We start from the raw sequence: 12675 nt of genomic DNA on the forward strand, positions 1-12675 counted from the left end.
GAAATGTCCTCTGGCTGCGTTACGGGCGCTGTGCTGGGTAACCACGGTGGCCGGGTCCCAGCTTGCTGCCTTTGAGTCAGCAGGATTTCTTGTCTGGGATTTATTACCCTAGGGACGCTTGCACCAATGCGCCTGAAGAGGCAGCTCCTCTATCATGTTGGATGCGCTCTGGCTTCTCTTGCGAGGCGTGGTCAATTCATAGGCTGCGTTCGTAGTGGCACTGACAACGGCAGTTCGCAGACGCCTTCCACAGGGTTCGCCCGACAACATAGGTCGACTGCATGGTCACAGTGATTCCAATTTCCATCGGTTTTTGGTGGGATGGACGCCACGACGCTTCTGTGATTAGAGACGAGTGGTAGAGTGCTACTTTTGCTACTAAAACAACACCGAACGCCTATGGATGAACTATATATGCCTCGAGAACAACATGGAGAATATCATACACGCCTTCCTCAGGTTTGGAATAACCAGACATATTTTATGAATGAGAGGAAAATAGGTGTTCTATTACATACTGGAGATGATTCGTGGTGACATTGTAAAGCAATGTAAAAACACTGTGTATAGCTTCAAATAAATTCAGTTAAACACACACATGTCAGATAACGTCCATCGACTGACAGTCAACTTACGTGACAAACAAATTTTCGCGTAAGATATCCTCAACACCGAAAACACTAAAAAGTGGAAACACATACACCACATTTGTAAACTGTCATACAACAGGATCATCACAATAATGGCATAAAAATAACAGTAAGCAGCAAGAAACAATTTGCAGATAGATATGCCCATGTACTACAACCCAATAAAAGATCCACTACGTTCACTTCAAGCATCAGAATTGGCATTCGTATCTTTCTCACTTGAACGTATAATTTTTTGAGGTTATAATATAGGCCTAAAATTTCTGACACAGGTTTTGCTCGAGTTGCAGATCATTTTCTGCATTAAGAATATATATGAGGCTGAAATAGCTAGACCGCCACAAATAAAGTATTAAATGTGGGAATTGAAAATTCCTGGCAGATAAAAACTGTGTGCTGAGCGGAGACTTTAACTTGGGACCTTCGCCTTTGGCTGCAAGTGCTCAACTTGAGTACTTGGCCATGAAAGGCAAAGGACCAGAGTTCGAGGCTCGGCGCGGCACGCAATTTTAATTTGACAGGAAGTGTCAAAGCGGCACACACTTCACTGCTGACTGAAAATTTCTTTCTGGAACTGAAAGTTGTTCGAAACTTGGAAGTTGGCGATAAAGCAGAGATTTCAGACCATAGATTCAGAGACATATGTATCCCTGTTACGAAATTTCTCATCCTCAGGATGCCATAAACTCCTTTCTTCCACTAAACTTAAAAGTTTCTCACAGTTTACATTCTTAGAGTCCGAACTTCACCACATTCAACTGAAGAAAAAAGAAAATGATATGAATTCGGCCGACCGTCGTCGGACGTCTGTAAATTCGGGCTTTTAGATCGGTTGCACTGAGACCTTACACGTAGTGGCGCAATGATTTGAAGAGATTGGCCATCTCCGGCCGAAGCCGGTCGTCGGCAGAATACCCTGTTGTCGGTGCCACTGTGCCGTATCGTGGTAGCTATAAATTTCTATTCTTCGATACTTCTACGAAATTTAAATTCTACAGAATCAATAAGATTGCGGTGACACAAGATACTGTACAGCTGCATATAATGCGCTCTTTTCCATTAGGAGGTATCATATAACCAGGCAGATGAAATGAAGCTCTTGATGGAAGTTGAAAACTGCAAACGACCGATGCAGGAATACAGGCATACCAAGAGAACTGGAAATATCGGTTGTGTCATCTAAAACTGGCTCTGCAAGTATTGCGGCAGTGGAAAGTGCTACTGATGTGCAGTTTTCACGGAATGGATTGGAAGCCAGGGCCTCGTATTTTTAACTAGTGAACAGATTGTAATAATTGTTAGAAAGTGTGTGTTTTGTTCAAATATGCTTTCTTAAAGGGACCAGTTTCTATTGACATTAACAAAGTAAAAGTAGACACACGTCAGTGGTGTTTGTTGTAGGATTGTAGTGTGAACCGTTTACGAGATATTATTTTGAAAAGTTTCGACACCGACACTTCTTTGCCCCCATTCGACCGGCATAGTTGCTAGGCACGATGTCGTTACGTTTGCTTACAGTGTGCTTGTGCGTTCCTTGTGTGCATCGCGCCTAGCTTGTCAACTGGTGTGTAACAGTCCAAGCAGTAGATCGTGACTGGACGATGGGATTTGCTAATGTAGAAAAACTCGAGATGCTCATGGTGTGTGTAAAGTGTAGGAAGAGTGCAGTTCATTCTCATATGGTGTATGTGACAAGATATCCCAGCAAACGTCAACCACCTCGGCATTTATTTATCGGTCTCTTCAACCAGTTACGCGAAAGTGGTAGTGTTTCACCTAGACAGCGTAACAAAAGGAAACACGTGACGAGAGAAGAGGGACAAATTAATTGCTCGTATCTTGTTGCTGTTGCAGTTGATCTGCATGTTAGCTTCCACACAATCGCATGACCAGGTGGCATGAATCAGCCAAGTGTTCTATGCATTTTCTATCTATACAGGTTCCATCCCTACTACATCTCTCCCCGTCAAGAGCTGCATGGAAACGATTATGACAATCCTGTTAACTTCTATACATGGACATTAAGAGAGAATACTCCAGATGGGTCATGTATCTTGTTTAGTGATGAAGCCACATTTACTAATCATGGCCATGTAAACCACTGAAACATTCACTATTAGTCTGCTGACAATCCCCATTCGTTTTGTCAGGTGGAATGTCAGCGGCCATGGGGTGTCAACATATGGTTAGGGATAAAGAATATCAGCTCATAGGGCAATTTTTCATAGATGGAACACACAAGCATCACAACCTCCTAACAGACTATCTTTCACGAATGCTTGAAGACGTTCCTCTGCAGACTGTGAGGAACTTGTGGTACCAACATGATGGCTGTCCAGCCCATAGTGCATGAAGTACAACAACATGTCTTCCGAAATTGTTTCCAAATCGTTGGATTGGAAGCAGAAGACCTGTACCTTGGCAGACCCTTTCCCCAGATTTGGCATGTAGAATTTTTTCTGTGGAGAAAACTGAAAGGTGCTGTCTACAAAGACATACCAACCATACCCTTTGATATGCAATGACATATTACTGGAGCCTGCTCGGACATCTATGCTGAAATTTTAGCATGTATGCATCAGTCGTTCCGTAATACCAGACTGGAAGCGTGTATTGCCACTGCCAGTGGCCATTTTGAACACAACCTATGATCGACAGTTGTCTCATTACTGGTCAGAATCCACATAACTTGTGTACACACTTGTTCTGTTGTAGTGTGTGCTACCACCGGTGTTCTAAAAGTGTGGGTGTGGGAAATTTTCAAAATAGGATACTTCATAAACGACTTGCACTAGAATCCTGCAACAGACGCCACTGATGTTCCAATTTCACACTACTTTTGGTTTGTTAATGTAAACAGGCATTATTCCATTTAAAAAGTGTACATTTGTACAAAAAATACACATTGTAACTGTTCTTACGATCTCTTTATTAGCTGACAATACGAGTCCCTGACTACCAATCCATTTCGTGAAAACTGCACATCAATAGTACTTTCCATTTCCACAGTTTATGCAGTGCAAGCTCTAGGTGATTCGCCTGCATATGTTCAACCAATAAACTGCAGCAATGCAGTACAAAAATTCAAAAGTCAGTTTGAAGGAAAGGATGACGACCTACTACCAAAACTTGTGGCATTCAATTTTTTCAGGAAGGAGGAGAAATATGGAGTAATCAGGCAAATGTTGGAAGCAGTGATAATGTCAAATAACGTTTTTCCAGCCCCTGGGAGGTAATCTGCCTTGCATGACAAGCATTTTATGTGTATTTGCCTGCAAATCAATCAGCTTTTCAGGATTGCCTGCATGTCAGGGGTATGAAGGGATTTGTGGATGCCTGATTTGTAGGCCTGCCATGCATGATAAGTAGTATCGGTCTGCTTTATTTATCTGCTTTGCAGGGACTAAATGCGATGAACAGCAGGGCTGGGGACAGATTGAGATGGATAGAGGAAGGGGCGGAGAACTGCTTTCTAACGTCTCATGTACAGTGTGCCAGCACTCCACCACACTGAACCCATAAACGTAACCATACTGGATTGGGTTGTTCGGGGAAGGAGACCAGAGAGCAAGGTCATCGGTCTCTTCGGATTAGGGAAGGATGGGGAAGGAATTCTGACATGCCCTTTCAGAGGAACCATCCCGGCATTTGCGTGGAGTGATTGAGGGAAATCACGGAAAACCTAAATCAGGATGGCCGGACGCGGGACTGAACCGTCGTCCTCCCGAATGCGAGTCCAGTGTATAACCATTCTGGACAAAATTGTCAACTCTGGCGAAATAACGTTACTATACGTAATGATGTCTCAGTTCTGCAAGGAAGAGACTCCAAAAGTTTTTCAGACATGCCATAAAACTACTCAATGATTATTAGATTCAGTATACCTACCAAACTATGTAAATTTTGACTGCCTCATTTCACCCACTGTTCTGAGTAGCACCTGCTGACATTTTCTACAAGAATAAAATAGGAAATAAGGCGGGCCTTATCGCAATAATGTTCAAAGTGTTTGACAACCCAGCTACGAATCCATGCAGCGTTGCAAACGCAGAGGTCGGCATCCTGGGAACAAGACTGACCGTACACATCCTTCATGAAGATGTAGAAAAAGGGTAACACTTTGGTCATCAAAAATGGTTGAAATGGCTCTGAGCACTATGCGACTTAACTTCTGAGGTCATCAGTCGCCTAGAACTTAGAACTAATTAAACCTAACTAACCCAAGGACATCACACACATCCATGCCAGAGGCAGGATTCGAATCTGCGACCGTAGCGGTCGCTCGGTTCCAGACTGTAGCGCCTAGAACCGCACGGCCACTCCGGCCGGCACACTTTGGTCATAAAGGATGTTGAAATATACATTCTGGTTCACGCTGACAGTAACCTGAATGGATGTGTCAAATTCATGGTACGAGAAAGATCCGCAAAACACTCAGAAAATACCTGTGGTCTGAACTAAACCCTCCACACACGGCTTATTCGAGCCGTCGGTTTGCTCGGTGCCTTGTGTCATCAGAAAAGAAGGAAAATCGCTTGGCTTCAGTCCGAAGTCTTGTTTGATGCAGATGCTAGTCGATTCGATCCTCCTCAGTAAGCCTCTTAACCTCTACATAGTTCATCCTGCTTCCTATATTCAAGCCTTCCTCTCTCTCTCTCTTCACGATTTCACACACACACACACACACACACACACACACACACACACACACACACACACAGTTCATTCCATTACAACCTTCTATTCCTTAGGCTACACTCCAAGCAAATACCTCCAGAAACGACTTTCTAATACTTAAATTTATGTTTCACGTTAACAATTTCCTCTTCCTATAGCCAGCATGCGTTTTACATCCTCTCTACTTCAGCCATTATGAGCTGTTTAGCAGTCGAAATAGCAAAATTAATCTAATTTCCCTATCATCTAATTTAATTAGACTCCATTCCTATAGTCTTGTTTTAATTGTCTTTATGTTCATCTTATAACTTCTTTGCAAGGCACTATCCATTCTATTCAACTGCTCTTCAAAGTCCTATAGTGCGTGACAGAATTAAAATATTGTCGACAAATCTCAGTTTTTATTTCTTTTCCTTGACGGTTAATTGTCTCTCCAGATTTCCCTCGTTTCCTTTACTGTTTTCTCCGTGTACAGACTGATTAACAGCGGGGATAGGCTGCAGCCGTGTCTCACTCCCTTCTCAATCACTGCTTTCCTTTCATGCCTTTAGACTATTGTAATTTCAATCCGCTTTCGGTATAAGTTGTAAATAAGCTTTCGCTCTCTGTACTTTATCCCTGCCACCTTCAGCATTTTAAACTCCATATAGATCTATACTCCGCAACCCACCTTTACGGTGTGTGGCCCGAATCTCGCTAATTTTTCCTTCATGGTCTTTTCGGGAGATATGCGTAGGAGGAAGTATTATAATGGGCGACTCTTCTAAACACGTACGTTCTCGAAATTCTAACAGTAAACCACACAGAGATATCGAAGGCAACATCTGTCACTGGAGTTTGTTGATCATCTCCGCGACGCTTTCGCGCTTACTAAATGAACCTGTAACAAAAGGCGCTGCTCTTCTTTGGATCATCTCTGTAAATCCTGTCTGATACAGATCCCATACTGCCGAGCAATACTAAAGTATTGGTCGAACGAGTATTTTGCAAGCTACTTCCTTTGTTGATGGACTAAATTTGCTGAGGGTTCTTCCAATGAATCTCTGACGGCATCTGCCTTGCCTGCGATTAGTTCTACGTGGACGTTCCACTTCAAATCGCTCCGTACGCATATTCATAGATATTATATGCATGCGACTGCCTCCAGTGACAGTTTTGCAATCTTGTACCGTACAATAATGGGTCTTTCTGTCTACGTATGAGCGATGCACTACATTTGTTATATTGAAGGTCATTTGGGAATTCCTGCAGGCCTTCCTGCATTTCGCTACAATTTTATGGCGTCACGAATTCCCTGTACACAACAGCATCATCAGCAGAAAACCTCATGGTGCTTCCTACATTATCCGTTACGTCATTTATATGCATATTGTGAAAAGTAATGGTCCTGAAACACTCCTTTAGGGTATGCCCGAAGTTATTTTTACATGCGAAGACCTCTGCGGCCTCCAGACGTCACGAATAAACGCATCAACTTGGGCGGCGGTATTTGCTACTCTCTGGGTTTCGTAGACGAACAGAGCGCGTTGGATTTCACAAGATCGTTGTTTTCGGAACCCTTGATGATTTCGTCAAGGGAGATTCTGAGAAATGTCGTAATATGCGAGTATAAAACATGTTCCACATATTCTACAACACACCGACGTCAGAGATATAGGACTGTAGTTTTATGCGTCTGTTCTACGACTCTTATTGAGAACGGGAATGATGTGCGCTGTTTCTCAATCATTAGAAACGCTTCGCTCCTCCAACGACATACTGTACGCATCTGCTAGAAGAGAGGCAAATTCTTTCGCGTATTCTGTGGAATCGTATAAGTATTTCGTCAGGTCCAGCGGCCTTACCTCTGTAGAGCGGTTTCACTTGTTTTTCTATCCCATGGTCATTTGTTTGGTACGTTATTTTGATGTTAGTGCGACCACTTAGAGGAGGAACTACAGTATTATCTTGCTCTCTGAAACCGTTTTGGAAAAAGACATTTCGTACTTCGGCCTTCGGTGTGTCAACGTTTCGATGCCATTATAGTCACAGTGTCTGGACAAACGGCTTCGATCCGTTTACTGATTTAAGGTACGACCAAAACTTCTTACAGTGTTCTGTGAAGTCGGTGGATACAATTTTACTTTCAAATTCATTGACAGTGAAGCTCTCTTCGCTTTCGAAACTGTCGCACCACGGCGGGACTTACTCATCCCACGTAACTTTGCTTGGCACGCACTTGTCTAAAGGCTATTGCACAATACTCGTGAACTTTTTCGTTTGATGGTCAACATTGTCAGTGCTGGAGATGAAAATATGGTAACAGTTCTGGTAGCGAATGCATTAAAGTCAACATTGCCTAAAGCTTTCTCTAAATCTAAACGCACATTCGCCTTTCTTTAACCGATCTTGACGTGTGAGGGTATTGAGAACCTCTTGTATACCTTACATATTAGGTGCAATAGTTTTATCATGGCTAGCGCTCCCAATGGTCAAAGTAAATATGAGGGAACGACGTCTAGTCCTGGGGCGTTGTTTCGAATTAGGTTTCCCAGGGCTCTGTCAAATTCTTCTCGCTATATTCTATCCCCCATCTCATCATCATCTACTTCTTCCACTTCCTATAATTTTGTTTCCAAATTCATTTCTCTTATATAGCTGTTGTAATTATTCCCTTATTTGCTTAGTACTGACATGTCATCGGAATCCCTGACCTCTATGTTGAGATAAAGGAAATGGAGGATTTTTTTCTTTTTTTTTTTCGCTCTCATCTCCATCCTTGTCCATTAACGCTGTCCATCTCCCGCCCCCAAGTCGGGGCTAACGACTGCGGTTGGCGTGCGGTCCCTTCTCTCTGAACTGGAGTCCTTCCCTTTACCACCTCTACTTGAGGTCCGTTCACTTTCGCCTCCATGGTGTACGCCTCGGCCGCAGCTTCGTCTGGACATTTCACGTGGCCCTAAGGACTCCGTTAACCCTGCGGCTCTCCGCTGTCACTTTCTCTAGATTCTTGACGTGTGCCGCGCGGGATTAGCCGAGCGGTCTGGGGCGCTGCAGTCATGGACTGTGCGGCTGGTCCCGGCGGAGGTTCGAGACCTCCCTCGTGCATGTGCGTGTGTGTGTGTGTGTGTGTGTGTGTGTGTGTGTGTGTGTGTGTGTGTGTTTGTTCTTAGGATAATTTAAGGTCCGCAGCTCGTGGTCGTGCGGTAGCGTTCTCGCTTCCCACGCCCGGGTTCCCGGGTTCGATTCCCGGCGGGGTCAGGGATTTTCTCTGCCTCGTGATGACTGGGTGTTGTGTGATGTCCTTAGGTTAGTTAGGTTTAAGTAGTTCTAAGTTCTAGGGGACTGATGACCATAGATGTTAAGTCCCATAGTGCTCAGAGCCATAGGATAATTTAGGTTAAGTTGTGTGTAAGCTTAGGGACTGATGACATTAGTAGTTACGTCCCATAAGATTTCACACACATTTGAACATTTTTTTCTTGACGTGTTCCGGGGCTCTGAAGTGGTTTACACCGACGGCTCTATGGCTGACGGTCGAGTTGGCTTTGCCTACGTCCACGGCGACCACATTGAACAGCATTCCTTACCCGATGGCTGCATTGTATTCACTGCAGAGCTGGTGGCCATTTCTCGTGCACTTCAATATCTCTGTTCATGCCCTGAGAGTCTTTCCTTTTATGTACTGACACCTTGAGCAGCCTGAAAACTATCGACGACGAGTGCTATCCTCGTCATCCTTTGGTAGCGTCCATCCAGGAGTCCATCTATGCCCTGGAACGGTCCAGTCGTTCAGTGGTGTTCGTCTGGATCCCTGGTCACGTCGGAATTCCCGGAAATGAACTTGCTGACAGGCTGGCCAAACAGGCTACGCGGAAACCACTTCTGGAGATGGGCATCCCTGCAACTGACCTGTGTTCCTTATTACGCCGCAAGGTTTTTCAGCTTTGGGAGACGGAATGGCAAACTCTCAGTACGCACAACAAACTGCTAGCCACTAGGGGGACCACGAATGTGTGGAAGCCCTCGATGAGGGCCTCTCGCAGGGACTCCGTGGTTCTCTGCCGGCTCCGCATTGGCCATGCCTGGGCGACCAACGGCTACCTCCTGCGCCGTGAAGACCCACCTACGTGTCGGTGCGGCGCCCGGTTGACAGTGGCCCATATTCTTCTGCTCTGTCCTTCTTTGGCTGCCCTGCGACTTCATCTCTGGTTGCTGGACTCGTCATCATTGATTTTAGCAGACAACGCCTCATCGGCCGATTTGGTTTTACGTTTCATCCGCGAGGGTGGGTTTTATCATTCGATCTGAGTTTTAGCGCATGTCCTTTGCCCGTCTGTGTCCTCCATCCTAGTGCTTTTACGGTGGAGGTTTTAATGTGTTTCAGGGTGGCTGGCATTTCCTTTTTATTTTCGTGGTCGGCCAGCCACTGTAATCTGCTTCCTTGTTTTATTCTCTTCTGTTTCTTGCATCTCTGTTATTTTATTGTCCTCTTTTTGTTCTGTAAGTGTTCGTTGCCTTTCCTTCGTTGTTCTGGTTTTTCCTTTCTGTCCGTTTTGTGTTATGTGTCTCGTCTGTTTCATTCTCACACCTATGGCATTGTTTTATTAGGAACAAGGGACTGATGACCTCGTAGTTTGGTCCCTTTCCTCCCTGTTTTAAACCAATCGAGCACTAACGCTGCGCTCGGCGCTCTCGTGTTGTGCAGAGGACATCCGGCTGTACTTCGGCGACTCGGTGGCGCTCTACTTCAACTTCGTGAGCTTCTACACGACGGCGCTGCTGGCGCCCATGGCGCTGGGCTTCCTGCAGCTCTTCCTGTCCTACGAGACGCTCGCCTTCTTCTGCCTCTTCAACGTCATCTGGGTCACCGTCTTCCTAGAGGTCAGCACTCTGCCTGCCGCAGCTAGCTTTATGTGCTGCTCACCCCGGTTTGTGACTTGTTTAGTTCCTTCTTTAAGAAAGTAATATACTGTGTAGGTCAGATAACTTCCTGTAGATCTATACTTCATGCTAATAAGAAGAAATAATAAAGTTCTCACCGCAATGACCTCACCATTACTTCCGCCTTATGTGAATAACTTATAATTTTATTTGACGCGAAAGGTATAATTATACTATTGTACAAGAGATACGAAAAGGTTTATGTAACACACACACACACTATATATATATATATATATATATATATATATATATATATATATATGCTAAATGTCAATGTTATAATTATATTTTTTACTGTTGGGAGGTTATTATAAATATTATTTATCTAGGGGGAGAGGGGGGGGGGGTTACAAGGGCAAGTCGCATTGCCATCTCGCTCCGAGCACTTGACACCACCGTAATTTTTTTTTCTTTTTTTGCTTTCATTAAAGATCCTGTGTAAGTTCCTTCCCTACGAAACAATTTAGCCGACCGGAAAAATCGAATCTGCGCTGCCATTGCACAAGCTACGCCCGATTTGTTGCAATGAGTGTGGTAAGAGACTGATTACCAGTGAGTTCCCTGAATGAGATTTTCACTCTGCAGCGGAATGCGCGCTGAAATGAAACTTCCTGGCAGATTAAAACTGTGTGCCGGACCGAGACTCCAACTCGGGACCTTTGCCTTTCGCGGGCAAGTGCTCTACCATCTGAGCTACCCAAGCACGACTCACGCCCCGTCCTCACAGCTATAAACTGGTATTTTTACAAACTGTCTTCGGCTGGATTTTTGGAAGCTACGCCTTATCCAGTTTTTTTCAAAAAATAAAACGGCTCCAGAAGTGCGATGTTCCTGTAAGGAAATATTTTTCTGAAAAACAAATATGTTGACATCGAATACGAGCTGAAGCATTTGTGATACGTCCACTGACAACAGCACAAAAATATCCAGGTAGCTATGATTGAACAAGTTTATTTATGAAAGATGAATAGCACATCTGCCAACGGCTTTGCCGCAGTGGTAACACCGGTTCCCGTCAGATTGCCGCTGTCGGGCTGGGCCAGCACTTGGATGGGTGACGATCCGGTCTACCGAGCGCTGTTGGCAAGGAGCAGCAACTTGACTGAGGAGCTACTTGAGCGAGAAGTAGCGGCTCCGGTCTCGTAAACTGACGTACCACCGGGAGAGCGGAGTGCTGACCACGTGGCCCTCCATATCCGCATCCAGTGACGCCTTTGGGCTGAGGATGACACGGAGGCCGACCGGTCCCGATTGGCCTTCATGGCCTGTTCGGACGGGTTTTTAATAGCACATCTACTCAAATGTGGATTCAAACAAAACATAAGTCACTCCTCGAAATAGAGCAACAACATTTCAGGCAGCCGAAGGCCAGTGAGACTGTCACTTGAGTCTTAAGTTCATTAATCAAACACTTCATAAAACTCAGTCCAATAGGACGCTCAGAATTAATGTACAAACTAAATGAACAAAGCCTATGTCCCATAGGGAGCAAAGTTGTCTAAGTCCAGTGTCTACCCATTTGAAAGTTAAACAGGACAAAAATTCCGAAGTTCACAAGTCTGCCATGTCAAGTCACCCTGTCTTCTTCAGTGAGGCGGCCTCGAACACTCTTAGTCCACAGCTGGTAGCTCGGGGGGTCATGAAGTCGGATGTGAATAGCAACGATGATGTGGAGGCGGCTCTTGAGTGAGAATCCTGATTGATGGAATCCTTCCGGAATCGGCGTCTGACGCAGCAAACCTACTCCTAGCGAACTGGTCTGGTCCGAGCGCTGCCCTAAATATTATTTGGCGCTAGGATACAGCCGGCCTATTTTCGATCACGTGTCTTGCAGGAGAGAGTAGATTTATGCGGCCTGCGCCTCTAGTGGTGCTAGAATTGCCTCACGGTTGACGGTCGGGTCATCGCCGTCTGTCTTCCAGAAAATCGTCCCCTATGTGTTACGCAACTTCAGAGCTCTGCTGTGATGTTCGTTGCTGACACCACAAGCGTTAAGCTTCGATAAAGTATAAATTCTTCTCTGAAAGTAATTATCTAGTGTTTCGGCTTACGACAAGGAGAAACATGGACGATAAACACGGCAGACAAGAGTGTAGAAGTTTTTAAATGCAGTGTTAGAGAACAGTGCTGAGTACTAAGTGATTACCTATCATTACCAGTGAGGAGCTACTGAATAGAATCACCGGGGGATTGGGGAAGGGAGAGGACACATCATTTGTGGCAAACATAACTAGAACAGAATGGTTGATATGGCACATCCTGAGGCATCAGGAACTACTACATTTGTAATGGTAGGAAGTTTAAGAGGTAATAAATTGTAGAGTTGAAGCCAAAAATGACTGTACTAAGCAAGATAGTGGAATGTAACCTGCACTAGCTATGTAGAAGTGAAGACACCTGTGCAAACAGACTAGCAAAGAGA

At 44.7% G+C, this 12675-nt stretch overlaps 1 protein-coding gene across 2 annotated transcripts in view; it reads left to right on the forward strand.

The window, feature by feature from the left end:
- LOC126235821 (anoctamin-10) overlaps window positions 1-12675 on the forward strand; it is a 310819-nt gene that overhangs the window by 165819 nt on the left and 132325 nt on the right. For both annotated transcript variants that reach the window (XM_049944670.1, XM_049944671.1), the window contains one exon: window positions 10015-10190. In XM_049944670.1, coding sequence (XP_049800627.1) covers window positions 10015-10190 — 176 coding nt within the window. The remainder of the gene's footprint in view (window positions 1-10014; window positions 10191-12675) is intronic.

The sequence above is a fragment of the Schistocerca nitens genome, chromosome 2, assembly GCF_023898315.1.
Source record: "Schistocerca nitens isolate TAMUIC-IGC-003100 chromosome 2, iqSchNite1.1, whole genome shotgun sequence".
Lineage (NCBI taxonomy): Eukaryota > Metazoa > Arthropoda > Insecta > Orthoptera > Acrididae > Schistocerca > Schistocerca nitens.